The sequence below is a fragment of the Hypanus sabinus genome, chromosome 6 (genome assembly GCF_030144855.1).
Source record: "Hypanus sabinus isolate sHypSab1 chromosome 6, sHypSab1.hap1, whole genome shotgun sequence".
Lineage (NCBI taxonomy): Eukaryota > Metazoa > Chordata > Chondrichthyes > Myliobatiformes > Dasyatidae > Hypanus > Hypanus sabinus.
In genome coordinates this window covers 171,708,966-171,723,291 of record NC_082711.1, presented here as the reverse complement: position 1 = coordinate 171,723,291, position 14,326 = coordinate 171,708,966, and the positions used below count along the sequence as shown (strand labels likewise).

At 46.2% G+C, this 14,326-nt stretch overlaps 1 protein-coding gene across 1 annotated transcript; it reads left to right on the top strand.

The window, feature by feature from the left end:
• The first annotated feature begins 4,716 nt into the window (after positions 1 to 4,716).
• mrps23 (mitochondrial ribosomal protein S23) lies at positions 4,717 to 13,978 on the top strand. Its single transcript, XM_059973529.1, has 5 exons — positions 4,717 to 5,039; positions 5,903 to 6,079; positions 7,730 to 7,807; positions 8,638 to 8,761; positions 13,386 to 13,978. The coding sequence occupies exons 1-5, from the start codon at positions 4,861 to 4,863 to the stop codon at positions 13,515 to 13,517; spliced, it is 690 nt and encodes a 229-aa protein (XP_059829512.1). The 5' UTR covers positions 4,717 to 4,860; the 3' UTR covers positions 13,518 to 13,978.
• Positions 13,979 to 14,326: the final 348 nt, after the last annotated feature.

The following is a 14,326-nucleotide window of genomic DNA, read 5'->3' as shown; positions in this document are numbered from 1 at the left end:
GTTGGCATCACCCGGGTTGATGCCTTTGCCCCAGCACACCGCCGCATAGAAGATTGTACTAGTGACAGTAGTCTGGTAGAACGTGTGAAGGAGAGGCCTGCAGACTCCAATGGACCTCAGTCTCCTCAGGGAGTGGAGCTGACTCTGGTCCTCCTTGTACACAGCCTCTGTGTTGGTGATCCACTCAAGTCCGTCATCCAGGTGCACCCCCAGGTACCTGTAGGTCCTCACCCCATCCACGTCCTCACCATCAACAGTAACAGGGAGCAGTCCAGGCTTGGTCTCCCTAAAGCCCATCACCATCTCGTTTGTCTCACTGATGTTGAGCAGATGATTCAGCTTGCACCTTTTGACAAAGGTGTTTGCACTGATTTTTTTCAAAACACAGCAGTGTACACTATGAATTCCTCTCGGTAACAATGAGAAACTAATACAGTTTTATTGCACTGTAGTAACATCAGTAATTTGTTAGGTATTTCATTTAAATACATAATTTGTTGCTCAGTTTTTTGGTATTTGGACTTTTAAATTATTTCTATGAAACTTTGGCTAATTGGGGCAGCCACTTAATTGGGCCAAAATGTACTGGTCCCGATGTGCCCCAGTTAACTGTAATCCATGGTCTAGTGTAAACGACACCGCATCGTGTACGTTGGAGAAATGGGTGACAGCCTAAGAATTGGACTCACAGGACACACTAGTAATGTTACAAGGGGAGAACAGAGCACATCTGTGAGCAGCGACAAGGGGTCCACGCTGGAGATCCTGGGCCCGGAAACCAACATAAACTGTCCTTTGGAGAGCAGGGAGAACATGGACTGTGACGTTCAATGCTCACCAAATGATCTAGTGGGCAGTAAGGTGAGAGGGGAATACAAGAATTTTGAGGAGCTACTTTTTGTTTTGTACACCAAGGGTGGTATCTGTAGAATGAGCTGACAGAGGAAGTGGTAAAGGCAGGTACAAAGACATTTAAAAGACAGTTGGGCCGGTATGTGATAAACACAAGTGATTCTGCAGATGCTGGAAATCCAGAGCAACACACAAAATGCTGGAGGAACTCAGCAGGTCAGGCAACGTCTATGGAAAAGAGTAAACAGTCGATGTTTCAAGCCGAGCCCTTACATTGGGATAGGAAAGGTTTGGAGGGAGAGGGTTAAGCATAACTGAGGCTAGGTTGGATGGGACATGTTTACAGCATGGAGCAGATGGGCTGAAAGGCCTGCTTGAATTCTGTATGCTCCTACTCTTAACGATCCTTCATTCTCCCAAGACTTTGGGAGAAACGTTTTCTCCGAGAGACTGGAACATGGAAATCGCTGATACTATTTGAGTGGAAGGACCTGCGTGGTTTAAATGGGAGAAGAGGTGAAGGTGGAGGAGGGTGTGGTCTGTTTACACATCCCCAGAGCACTGCGATTTGCTGGAACTTCCGGTGATGGAGGATTAAAATGAGGACAGGACAGTTCGGGGCTGAATGGCAGAGCTTATTTCTGAAATGGGTTCAATTCTGGACCCAAGGTGTTCAGCTACATACTGTAAATTAATCGCGTGTGCTGGGCTCTGTGAAGTTCTGGAATTGCGAAAATGACTGAAAGTGGTTTTACTGCATTAAAGTGCCAGTACCTGAACTGATTCCTCACCGACAGACTCCCTTCCAGGGACTCTCCAGATAAACCAGTAGGATCACAAATGTGTCAGGTCTGATTTTGCAATTGGTGTGTCTCCTTTCTGTATCACATGATCCAATTACTAGCCAATATTTTCTGAAATTTGATGCTCTGCCATTTGACATGCATTAATGCAGCTCATTAGGAAATTACTCTGAAGAAAACAGTTGGAGTGAAGGGTTCAGCTCTTCAACTTTTATTAAACCAACTGTTTTGACAAGTTTGATTAATATCTGTTATATTTTCTCCTAGTTGACTCTGGTTTAATGACTTCACATAAATAGAAATAGATTGTTGCATCATAACGTTGAAATTCTTACTATAGTTGCTGTCAATGTGCTGACAGCTTGTTAATAAACCTCTGATGTCTGCTTCCACTTTAGTTTCTTTGTACTTGTTGTACCTTATTCTTCTTGTTTATTGTCATTTAACTATATACATGTACGTACTGTATAACCATATCTAGAAACAAGACAACACCTCCCCCACCAGGGTATAAAACACAGTATGTACACGCTACACACAATAACTTATGAAAGTAAGGATGAAATCTACAGGTGTATTATGCATAAATAACAAGCTGAAGTGCATAAATTAAATACTGTAAGGTACAGAACACACCCTAACCGGTGACACTTTAAATGTGATGTGGCAGGGAAGTCAGAAGTCGAACGGGTTGGGGGAAGAAACTGTTTTCCATCCCGACCGTTCTGGTCTTTATGCATCGGAGTCTCCTGCCTGATGGTAGAAAGTCAAAGAGGATGCTGGATGGATGAGTGGGATCCTTGATATCAAACAAGAGAAAATCCGCAGATGCTGGAAATCTGAGCAACACACACAAAAAGCCAGAGGATCCAAATCCGGGATTGGGAGGTTTATTGAGTGAGGAGCGTTCAATGGCACTTGGTCTCTGCTCTATTCAGCCCTCAGAAGAATGAGGGGTTACCTCTTTGAGACCGATCGAGTGGTGAAAGGCGTTGATCGAGTGGATGTGGAGAGGATGTTGCTCATGCCCAGAGGACACAGCCTCAGAATAGATTAGAACAGAGATTATGAGTAATTTCTTTAGTCAGAGAGGGTGAATATGTGCAATTCGTCATAACAGGCAGTTTTGGAAAGTCGCTGGGTATAGTAAGGGCAGAAGTTGAAAGGTTCTTGATCAGTCAGTGCGAAGGGATACGGGGAGAAGGCAGGAGAAAGAGGCTGAGAGGGAAAATGGATCAGCCATGATGAAATGGAGGAGCAGGCTCAATGGGCCAAATGGCCTAAATCTGTTCCTATATCTTATGGTCTTAAATCCTCCATATGGATTTACATTTCAGTAAAATAGGAAGTAAAACCATCCAGAAATGTTTAAAAAGTTTCAGTTAATTACTTTTTCTCACGAATGGAGTCACGGTCTTCTCATTGAACAGACCTGCTGTAAAACTGAGGAGCCATTGAGACTAGTCTCCAAGTCATTAACCCTGACGTGCGAGCCTCTAACCAGCTTTAGGGAAAGGCTGAATAGGTCAAGACTATTCCCTAGGGCGTAGCAGAATGAGGGGAGACTTGATAGAGGTATACAAAATTATGTCGCGCATAGAGTAAATGCAAGCAGACTTTTTCCAGGTTGGTGAGACTGGAACTAGAGTTCATAGGTTAAGGGTGAAAGGTGAAATGTTTAAGGGGAACTTCTTCCTTCAGAGTGGTGTGAGTGCGGAACAAGTTGCCACTGGAAGTGGTGCATGCGGGTTCGATTTCAACATTTAGGAGAAAATTGGGTAGGTTCATAGGGAGGGGTATGGGGGGGCTATGATCTGAGTGTGGGTCGATGGTACTAGGTAGGTGAATAATTTGGCATAGATTAGATGGCCCGATTGCGCACTGTAGCAGTCTATGACTCTACACGTGTTTCGGAAATATATTGTAATCATTATAAAATCACAATGTACAAACCAATATTTCATCACAAGCAGCTGCCAACGGGTCACAAACAAGAGAAAATCTGTAGATGCTGGAAATCCGAGCAACACACACAAAATGCTGGAGGAACTCAGCAGGACTGGGGGGGAAAGCTGAGGAGTAGATTTAAAAGGTGGGGAGCGGGGAGAGAGAAACACAAGGTGATTGGTGAAATCTGGAGGGGGAGGGATGAGGCAAAGAGCTGGGAAGTTGATTGGTGAAAGAGACAGAAGGCCGTGGAAGAACGAAAAAGGGGGGAGGAGAACCAGAGGGAGGCAATGGGTGGGCAGGGAGTAAGTGAGAGAGGGGATGGGGAATGGTGAAGGGGTGGGGGACATTACCAAAAGTTTGAGAAATTGATGTGCATGCCATGAGGCTTCCCAAATGGAATACGAAGTGTTGTTCCTTCAAACTAGATGTGGCCTCATTGCAACAGGCCACGGATGGACATAATTCGATGGGAATGGGAAGTCTCCCCAGGGTCTTCATGATGTGGGAGGTCAAAGCCACCGGTCTGTAGTCATTGGAGCCACTGGGGCATGGCGTCTTCGGGTCAGGAACGAGGCAAGTCGTCTTCCACAGCACAGGAGCCCTCTGGAGGCTCAGGCTGAAGACATGGTGAAGTACTCCGCATAGTTGGGGGGCACAGGCTTTGAGCACCCTGGGGCTGACACAGACCGTTTCAATGTAGTTTTTGTATTGTTTCATGTAGCACCACGGTCCTGAAAAAACATTGTCTCGTTTTTACTGTGTACTGCACCAGCAGTTATGGTCGAAATGACAATAAAAAGTGACGACTTGACAAGTCGTACAATTCCAATGACCTTATAACATCCCATCAGATGGCAGTCCCCCAACATTTCCTGGGGTATGAACCCCATACAACTGTCGATGAGATGGCCTTAAACTATGGATTTCTAGAGTTTAATTATATAAAAAAACAAGTTGAATAACTCAACAGATGAGACAGCAACTGTGGGAAGAGAACCCGCCAACGTTTCAGGTCGACCCCTTGGAGGAAGGGACTTCTGCTTGGAATATTAGCTCCGTTTCTCTGCCCAAAGATGTTGTCAGACCTGTAATATTTTGTTTTATTTGCTAGATCTCGATGTTGCCCTGAGGCATTTTGCTGGCAAACTGGTGCTGTTGAAAAGTGGGGGCGGTGAATGTATTGCGCCTGGCGGCCCATCGACTTATCGGCGGTGAATGCATGGCGCCTGGCGGCCCATCGACTTATCGGCGGTGAATGCATGGCGCCTGGCGGCCCATCGACTTATCGGCGGTGAATGCATTGCCGCTGGCGGCCCATCGACTTATCGGTGCTGAATGCGTTGCGCCTGGCGACCCATCGATTGGTGAGCCTGGAGGAGTGATCGGCAACATGGCCGGGAGCAGGCTGGAGAGGTTCGGCAGCGTCTTCACAAGGTCCGGGGATGACTTGTGGTTATGGCAGGTGGGGGCGAGGGAGGAGGGTTGGGGGCATGGGAGAAGAGCTTGGGGATAATGGAAAAAGGGAGAGGGAGAGTTTGGAGAAGGAGGCAAATCTCTCCTGCCGGTCTCCCGGGTGGTTGTTCATTTGCACAGGTTACTTATGAGACAAACACGAGAACGTCTGCAGATGCTGGAAATCCAAAACAACACTCACACAAAACGCTGGAGGAACTCAGCAGATCAGGCAGCATCTATGGAAAAGACCACCGTTTACTCTCTTCTATAGATGCTGCCCGACCTACCGTGTTCCTCCATCGCTTTGTGTGTTTTACTTATAAGATAGAAGGGTTGAGCCGGGAATGACCTCCAGGAGCAGCGGTATTTGGCTTTAGTGGGAATTGCAGAGCTTTTTTGAGATTGGTAACACTGGTACGTCATCCATTTCCCTCAAACCTGTTCTGTATTCGGTTATGTTACAACTCACCTTCATTTACTGATCAACACAGTACAAACAAGCTGGATGAACTCAGCAGGTCGGGCAGCATCCATTGAAACGAGGAGTCAACGTTTCAGGCCGAGACCCTCCGTCAGGACTGAAGAAGAAGGGGGCAGGGGCCTCATAAAGAAGGTGGGGGGAGGGTGGAAAGTGCCAGGTGAAAAACCAATCAGAGGAAAGATCAAGGCGTGGGGGAGGGGATCTCATATACTCATGGCTGCATATCCTCCCTCTGAGAACTATGTTCGTTTTCATTTCCTTGACTCATTTAGTACAATGTGGTATATTAAGAATTCAGAACGGTCAGATTTCAGATTGTTCACAACGATAAATGCTGATATTGATGTTGGTTAAACCGTAGAGTCCGAGACCTGTTGCGCTCTGGTGTGCTGAAGGAGTCTGAGACACCTATCTGGTATGAAGTATATGCTACATTCCCTCCGAAACGTGAACCTGTCTACCGGAAACCAAGAGAAAGACTTGGAAAAGTCCAAGACCCAGTTCAGGAGATATTCTACCAAGAAGATGTGATTCGAGCGTAAGTTCCGCTGACACTTTTACAGCCAACAGTGAATACAGAAAATAGCCAGCAGGGCAGATAATGTTTGAAAGTATTTCAGTCACACTATTCACTATCTCAATGCTGTGATGTAGGAAAATCAGCTGGTGATTTACGCAAAGCGAGCTCTCACAAAGAGAAACCGATAACAACCAGGTAATTTAATTTTGTGTTGTTCGGTAAAGGAGAGGTAATGGCCAGGAGACAAGGGAAAACGTACAAACTCTTCAGATTAATGTAATGGGATCTTTATTGTTGCCTAAGAAAGTCGATGGGTCACTGGCAATCGCATCTTTTGAATGAAATACCTAAGTTTGTTATTTCCTTCAAAAGACACGGTCTCTACTGACACAACACCCCCTGCCCAAATTTCTCTGTAGCAGGACTTGAACCCACAACCTTTTAAGTGAGAGGAGAGAAGGCTGTGATAGCTCAGTGGTTTATTGGTTGTAAGGGTGATGGGGTGGAGATAGGTCTGTACCAGAGGAGGTGTGAGTTGTTCCTTCTCTCTGCTTGCCTGCAGGTCACCCTCGGGCAAGGTGTGACACCCGCTTAGGCCCCTGATCAGGGTCATGTGACCCATGGGAGCAGGTGGTGGATGGTTGTAGGAGCAGCCGGTGCAGATCACAAATCTTGGTTATGCGACCACTGACGCCAGGCAGGCAATCTCTGTACAGTGTTGATAATGGCTGGGGTCACCTGACTTGTAAAGACACTGCCCAGAAGAAGGCAATGACATGCCACTTGTAGAAAAATTTGCCAGCAAGAATCATGGTCATGGAAAGACCATGATTGTCCACGTCATATGGCATGGCACATAATGGTGATGATTGGTTATAAACTGCTTTGAGATATCTCAGTAATGCAGCAGAGAACATTCTTGAGGCAGACCTCTGATGTAGATTGAAAGGCAACATCTGGTCCTTGTTATTGAGCAGGTTCACCATTGCTTTGTCCATTTGTACTTCCTGGTTGTCAGGAATTTTGAAAGGTGAAGCAGGATTTGTTAACTGTGGACATGCCATTCCTTCAGCTGCTGGGAGTTGGGGAAGGGTGGAACTTTCAACAGGTTACGGATGTGAATGTCACTGTGGAGCATGCAACCTCCTCCCCACCCATACAGGGAGTGGAAGGGAGGGGACCTGGAGCTTTAATGGCTTTGTAAGCATAGACTGAAACTTTAAAACCCTACTTATTGTAATTTATATTTTTTTTATTATTACTGCTGTTGCAAAACAGCGTATGTCACAAATTATGTCAGTGATATTAATTCTGATTCTGAGCTGCTGGAAAATGGATTGAGATCTGATCTCCACCTCTGAGATAAGAACTTCCCCTTTCACCCTTCTCCAGACACTCAGACACTCACTCCCAGTGGCCTCATCAGAGGAAAAGAGGCACTTCACTGTGCACAAAAGCAATTTGGACTGCTACATGGGGTAAGAACAGTTTAGAGGGATCTTGGCCAAGAATGGGTGAATAGAATTAGCTTAGATCAACATGGATGTTAGGCAGAGTTGTTAGTTTCTGTGCTCTTTTGCTCTCTGACTTACTATGAGTGATTGCTGGGAGTAACCATGCTACATTGAGACTCAGTCCCATTTCATTCTAAGGTTCTGTTAATCGCAGGAAATTCTACGAGGTGTATGGAAATGGGCCAAGAGCTTTTGACCTCGCAAGATCCAACTTTGTCTCCACCTGCCAAAGGTAAGGGAAGCTTTTGTTTATTTTCCACCGTGCCACCCCGACCAATAAAGTTGCTTTGCCTCCCTAGCTCGCGATGCCCAGTGACTACCCCCATGATTAGCTGTAAAGCCGTTGTGGAACATTGGGTCTCGGACGTGGGCAGGTAAAAGTGCGGCCGTGATAGGCAATGGTAAAGTATGGTCACATCGGACAGGGTATAGCGTGCTCAGGACGGACAGCAGTAACACTCGGGCACGATAAATGTTGGTCAGGTATAGATTCATGTGGTACAGCTCAGTGGATAGCACTGTTGACCTGTGTAGCAGAAGGGACTAGGCTTCCATTCAGGGCCTAGAGAACAAGGTCTAGGCTGATTCTTCAGTGTAGTGCTGAGGGAATGTTACAGTGGCTAGTGCTATGTTTTGGATGAGATATTAAGCTGAGGCTCCATCTGGCCTCATTGTGTGAAAGGTAGATAGTACAACACTATTTCAAAGGAATTGTGGTCTTCCTGATCACTCACTTAACTGTACAGAGTAGATTATCCATTATCTCTGTGAGAAACTCTGCTTTGTATATGGTGACATATACGTACTAATAAATTTTACTTTGAACTTTGTTATATATTTGTGTAAAAATAGAATAATTCTTTACCTTTTGTACATTAATTTCTTGTTCTATCACATTTAAAGAAAACTATTGTTAAGTGGAGAGTGTTGTTTTTCCTCGGTTTAGATGTTTAAAGGTTCTCACTTGGGCTGGCGGGAAGCCTCAGGGCAGAGTTGTGCTGGGTTGTTTGCATTCCAGGTTTGGCACGAGAGCTTACAAACTGTCGAAACTGCTGCCTCTAGGTTTGTGGAGAAGTACCAAGATCTGGAGGCACAAGGCGAGACCGATGAAGAGAAGCTTTTCGAAGGAGCCAGTAGGGCTCTGCTGGCGGAGGGCACCTTCTTACGGAGGTGGGCTGGCACCAAGGTATGTATAATGTAGTTTGTCTGCAGCGGCGTCTGCCCATGGCTCTGGTTGCTAACTGTGCTGGCAAGGGGGGAGATGGTCCACATCAGCTTTGACTGAGCTCCATTGTGTGAGGGGGACCAGGAACAGGAATGTGTTGCTGTTGTTAACCCATACATCTTTGGAATGAGGTGGGAAACAGGTACGCCATTAGTTACATTTTTCTGACCTGTTCTGTTATCCCAAGACAGTGTAAGAATCCGTCTGCTTCAGTCTTGAGTTATTCCCTGGCATGGGAAGCTCCTCCCACTAACTAAACGCTCCCAATGGCGTGTGCCTCAAATAGCCACTGACAGTTCCTGGCCTTCACGTGTGGCTTAGCATCCGAGCTCAGTGGAACTGTTTCTGCTGATAGGAGAAGGGGAAAAGGCGCCTTAAAACCAGTCGCTTTGGCCAGATGGGGCTCGTCGGCCGTGGTTGGAAAACTCTGATCTCAAACTTGCGGCTGTACCCATTCACGGGGAAGGCTTCAAGAGTAAACCCCTGAGGGACAGATCTGGCGCCGAAGTCCCTGAGGCAGTCCTACATTGAGTTCAATACCGACAGGCAACTCCTGCGACGCTGCTGTTACCAAACTGTACCTGCTGTCCCTTTGGATTCAGCAGACGTGTGGAGAGGTGGAGTTTGCTACGTGGGCAACAGCTTGCTCTCCATATCACATCACCTTGGCTTACACATCCAGACAGCGAGGATGCGAAGTGACTGACCGAGGCCTCACTCAGATACACAGAGAGCTGGGGTGCCTAAGACTTTTGTACAGTACTTTGAGCTTTTATATTCTATCTTCATCAAATGTTGTCTTTATTTGAGGCGTTGGTGGTATTCAGCTTACTACCTTTCTACCTACAGATTACTGGGAAGTTACCCTAATTGCTCTCTGATAGGTAGCGAATCCTCTGTCTGGGACCTCTCGCCTTGTGTAGTATTTTTCCAACCACTTCTGGGATATTGCAACACTACATCTGCTGGCTCCTCTTTATCCAGCCCGATTGAGGCACTTTATTAGAATGCCGAGGCATTTGTCAAACACTTGGACCCCAGAGGGTAAGAAGAAGCCTGCTCAGGCTACTCTTGGAGTATTGTGTGCATCAGGTGCAAGATGGTCATAGTGTTGCTATACGGAAGACCCACGTGCAGAAACAGCTTCTTCCTCTCCACCATCAGATTACACTAACGTTACGTCCACGAGCATTATGTTTTTATTTGAACTTTACATTAATTTTTTCGGGTTGACGGTGCTCGTCAGCCTGGGAAGGCAGTCCATCTAAGAGAGGGAAAACTCTGGTTTCAAACCTCCGCTGCCTCGCAGCCATACCCACTCATGGGAAAGGCTTCGGGAGTAAACCCTGAGGACAAATCCGGAGCTGGAGTCCCTAAGGCAGTCCGACGTTGTCTTCAACCTCATTCTGGCAACTCCTGCGACAACACTGGTGCCAAGCTGTATCGGCCCTTGCCCTTCCCTTGGACAACATCGGTGTTGTGGAGAGGGGAGACTTGCTGCTTGGGCAACAGCCGGACTTCCATACAACCTTGCCCAGGCCTGCGCCCTGGAGACATTCCAGGTACAGATCCATGGTCTCGTTTCCAATTCCATCAAATTCAATTCCAGCGTCCTCTGTAAGAAAGTTTTTATGTTCTTCCTGTGAGTGCGTGGGTTTACTCTGGGAGCTCGGGTTTCCTCCCACAGTCCGAAGACGTACCAGTTAATAGGTTAATTGTAAATTGTCCTGTGATTCTGAGGTTAGGGTTGACCGTGGACCTTGCATTCTAATTTTCTTGGGTACAAACCAGTGCAGTATGGGTTAAATAGGCTAGGGTTAACTAGGTGGGTTGCTGGTTGGGTGGAGGAGGGGGGGTGGGTGAGGCTCATTGAGCCTGGGGGGCCTGTTCTGCATTGTACTAATAAATAAGTAAATGGGCCAGTGATAATAAATCTGATTCTGGTACTGAGGCAGTTGATTGTATTGTGATTTTCTAAATGTCCTGCTACAATAATGCATTTCCCAGCAGTTCCTTCACTAGCTCTTCTTTCTTCCAGTCTGGATGTTGTAGAGGTCACACGCGAGGCAAACAAGGTTAAATTAGCCATTGGTTGTGGCATTGCATCATCTGACTCTGGTACTGACAGACCAGTGAGGGTAAATGGTCTCTGCTGAGCGAGCTGAGGAAGTTGCCATGGCAACAGCCTCCTGCGGTCCCTGTGGTGGTAGTAAACTGTGGCTAGACATTTGATCGCGTTCCTCATTGAATATTGTTTATCCGTTTGCTGCTATGTCAAAAAAAAAATCCTTACTATTCTGGCCAAGTTCCTCAGTAGCCTTGCCCCACCATATCTCCACAGTCTCTGCTAAACCCTGAGTTTAGTGAACCCCATTCCCGTCCAGGTTCAACCTCTGAACCCTGGGTGGGCAGGCATTCAGCAGCTGAGGCTCAGGACTCTGGAATCCCCTCCATCACCTCAAGGTTCAAAGTAAATTTATTATCAAGGTGCCTATACAACTCTGAGATTCATTTCCTTATGGGCATACTCAATAATTCCATAATGGAATAATAACCATAATAGAGTTAATGAAAGACCGCACCAACTGGGCATTCAACCAGTGTGTAAAAGACAACAAACTGTGTAAATACAAAAAGAAAGAAATAATAATAAATAAATAAGCAATACATGTTAAGAACATGAGATGAAGAGTTCATGACTGTGAGTCCATAGGTTGTGGGGACAGTTCAGTGACTGGGTGAGTGAGGTTATCCCCTCTGGTTGAATAGCCTGACAGTTGAGGGATAATAACGGTTCCTGGACCTGGTGGTGGGGGTCCTGAGTCTCCTGTTCCTTCTTTCCCATTGCACAGCGAGACGAGAGCACGATCTGGGTGGTGGGGGTCCCTGATGATGGATGCTGCTTTTCTTCTGAGTTCCTCAAAACCTGCCCTCTTAACAAGGTTTCACTGACATCTGTTATGTGTCCTATTCTGTCGCTTCTGTGACAAATGACTGCATTAATATGATAATGTTCTTAGAATACAGAACAGTTCTGCACAATCTAAGCCCCTCAGCCCACATTGTTGTGTGTTGTGCCAACCTTTTAACCTGGTCTCTTTCCTCCTACACAGCCCTTAACCCTTCATTTTTCTGTCATCTATATCCCTATCTAAGAGTCTCTTAAATGTCCCTAATCTATTTGCCTCAAATGCCCTCCCTGGCAGTGCGTTCTAGGCAGATACCACACTTTTTAAAAAAAAAACAACTACTTCTGACATAACTCCTAAACTTTCCTTCACTTACCTTAAAACAGGAGTTCCCAATCTGGGGTCCACAAACCCATCGGTTAATTATAACATATAACAATTACAACATGGAAACAGGCCATCTCAGCCCTTCTAGTCCGTGCCGAATGCTTACTCTCACCTAGTCCCACCGACCTGCAATCAGCCCATAACCGTCCATTCCTTTCCTGTCCATATACCTATCCAATTTTACTTTAAATGACAATACCGAACCTGCCTCTACCACTTCTACTGGAAGCTCATTCCACACAGCTACCACTCTCCGAGTAAAGAAATTCCCCCTCGTGTTACCCTTAAACTTTTGCCCCCTAACTCTCAAATCATGTCCTCTTGTTTGAATCTCCCCTACTCTCAATGGAAAAAGCCTATCCACATCAACTCGATCTATCGCTCTCATAATTTTAAATACCTCTATCAAGTCCCCCCTCAACCTTCTATGCTCCAAAGAATAAAGATCTAACTTGTTCAACCTCTCCCTGTAACTTAGGTGCTGAAACCCAGGTAACATTCCAGTAAAATTCTAGTAATGGTAGGGGTGTGTGGCATAAAAAAGGTTGGGAACCCCTGCCTTAAAAGGACTGTCGTCTGCTATTGGCCATTGCTGCCCTTGGAAGAAGGTGCTAAATGTCCTCTCTGTGTGTGCCTCATATCATCTCGTACACCTCTATCAATTCATCTCTCATCATCTGTCATTCTAAAGAGAAAAGTCCCAACTTGCACAACCTGTCCTCATAATGCCTGCTCTCTGATCCACTTTGGTTAACGGCAGGGAGGTTACCGCACCTGCTGCGGAGTGCATGCTGAAGCTGATGTGCTCTTAGTTTGTCCTCTCCACATGTGGTCCTTGTGTGGGGACTTTGCACGTTTCCCCTGTGACTGTGTAGGTTACCTCCAGGTTCTCTAGTTTAGCCCCACGTCCGAAATCTAGTTCAAGTGCGAGGTGATGGAACTAGCACTTAAACTAAACTTCAAATGCGGGAGAGAACTAGTTTAGCACAGACTAGATGGGCCAAAGGGCCTGTTTCTGTGTTGTAGTGCTCTCTAACTCTATGAAAGGGGTGCAATTTAGGTTAAATCGCTGCTGTGAATTGCCCAAAGTTCACAGTCTGGGGTCCAGAGCCCCCTTGATTAAAGTTTGGGGTCCATGGCTCTAGAGGTTAGGTGAATGGTAGTTAATGAAAGTGTGTGGGGCAATAAAATGGCATTAGTGTAAGTGGATGGTTACTAGACAGCATTAACTGAAAGGCCTGTTTCTATGCTGTATGAATCTAACAATGAGCCCTGTTTTGGATTGTCAGATTTCATCAAAGAGCTTGCTAAGTAATGTTCTCCCAGAGACGGTGCCACAAGATTCTGCGTTGGATGGGAAGCTGCAGGATATGCCCAAGGATGTGCAAGAGGAGGAAACAGAGACCAGCCACCCGCAGTGACAGGAGCCCTTGCCCTGTTTCCACTTGTGTACTGTGGACTCACTCACTTCCAGGGCCTGAGCCCTGAACACCAACGCGACCCATCGAAGACGTGTTCAAGGTCAGAATCTGACTGTAAGCACCTGGTACAATCTGAGGCATGCAAACCTGCTGCCCAAAGCCAGTGTCCTGAAACAGCTTGTCTCCACGGACCTGCTGGGTTCCTCCAGCTCTTGGGTTTTCTGGCTGCAGGCTCCAGCATCTTTTATCTGCTGAAATATGATCAATTACGTGAAAAAGTATCACCAAACTTCATCCTGTATTTTTTTTGTTGAAATTGAGCTTGAGTAAGCACAAAGGAAAATGGTTTAAGCAACTGTCGTTGTGCTTGCCAATGAAAATACAGCTGTTCCATCAAAATAAACTTTGTAATTTAACATATTTACAAGAATAAACAGCTCAATGTTTTTTTTCCTGGTTAAGCTGTGTTCTGTTACGTTCCTTTAACCCCTCGCGGCCCCGTGAGGTGGTTTACAGGTGTTGTTTGTCCATCATGTCCGACAACGACGGGAAGCCTGTGTGGTGGAGTTTTTTTAAGTGGAAAAGCTGTTGCACTGGGGCAGTTCCGCTCTCTTGGCCTCAGGTCTGGGACCAGTGGTACAAATGAGTTACAGTGGATGACCCTGACATCTTCTGTGCCTCGTCATGTCCTTCACAGTTTTGCAGAACTGCCTTCCTAGTTATTGGATCTCACTGTAGATATTCCCCCCAACCCCTGGTCTGCTGGAGCTGACCTTGCAAGCAAGGACAGGCACGTCCCTATCTCACCT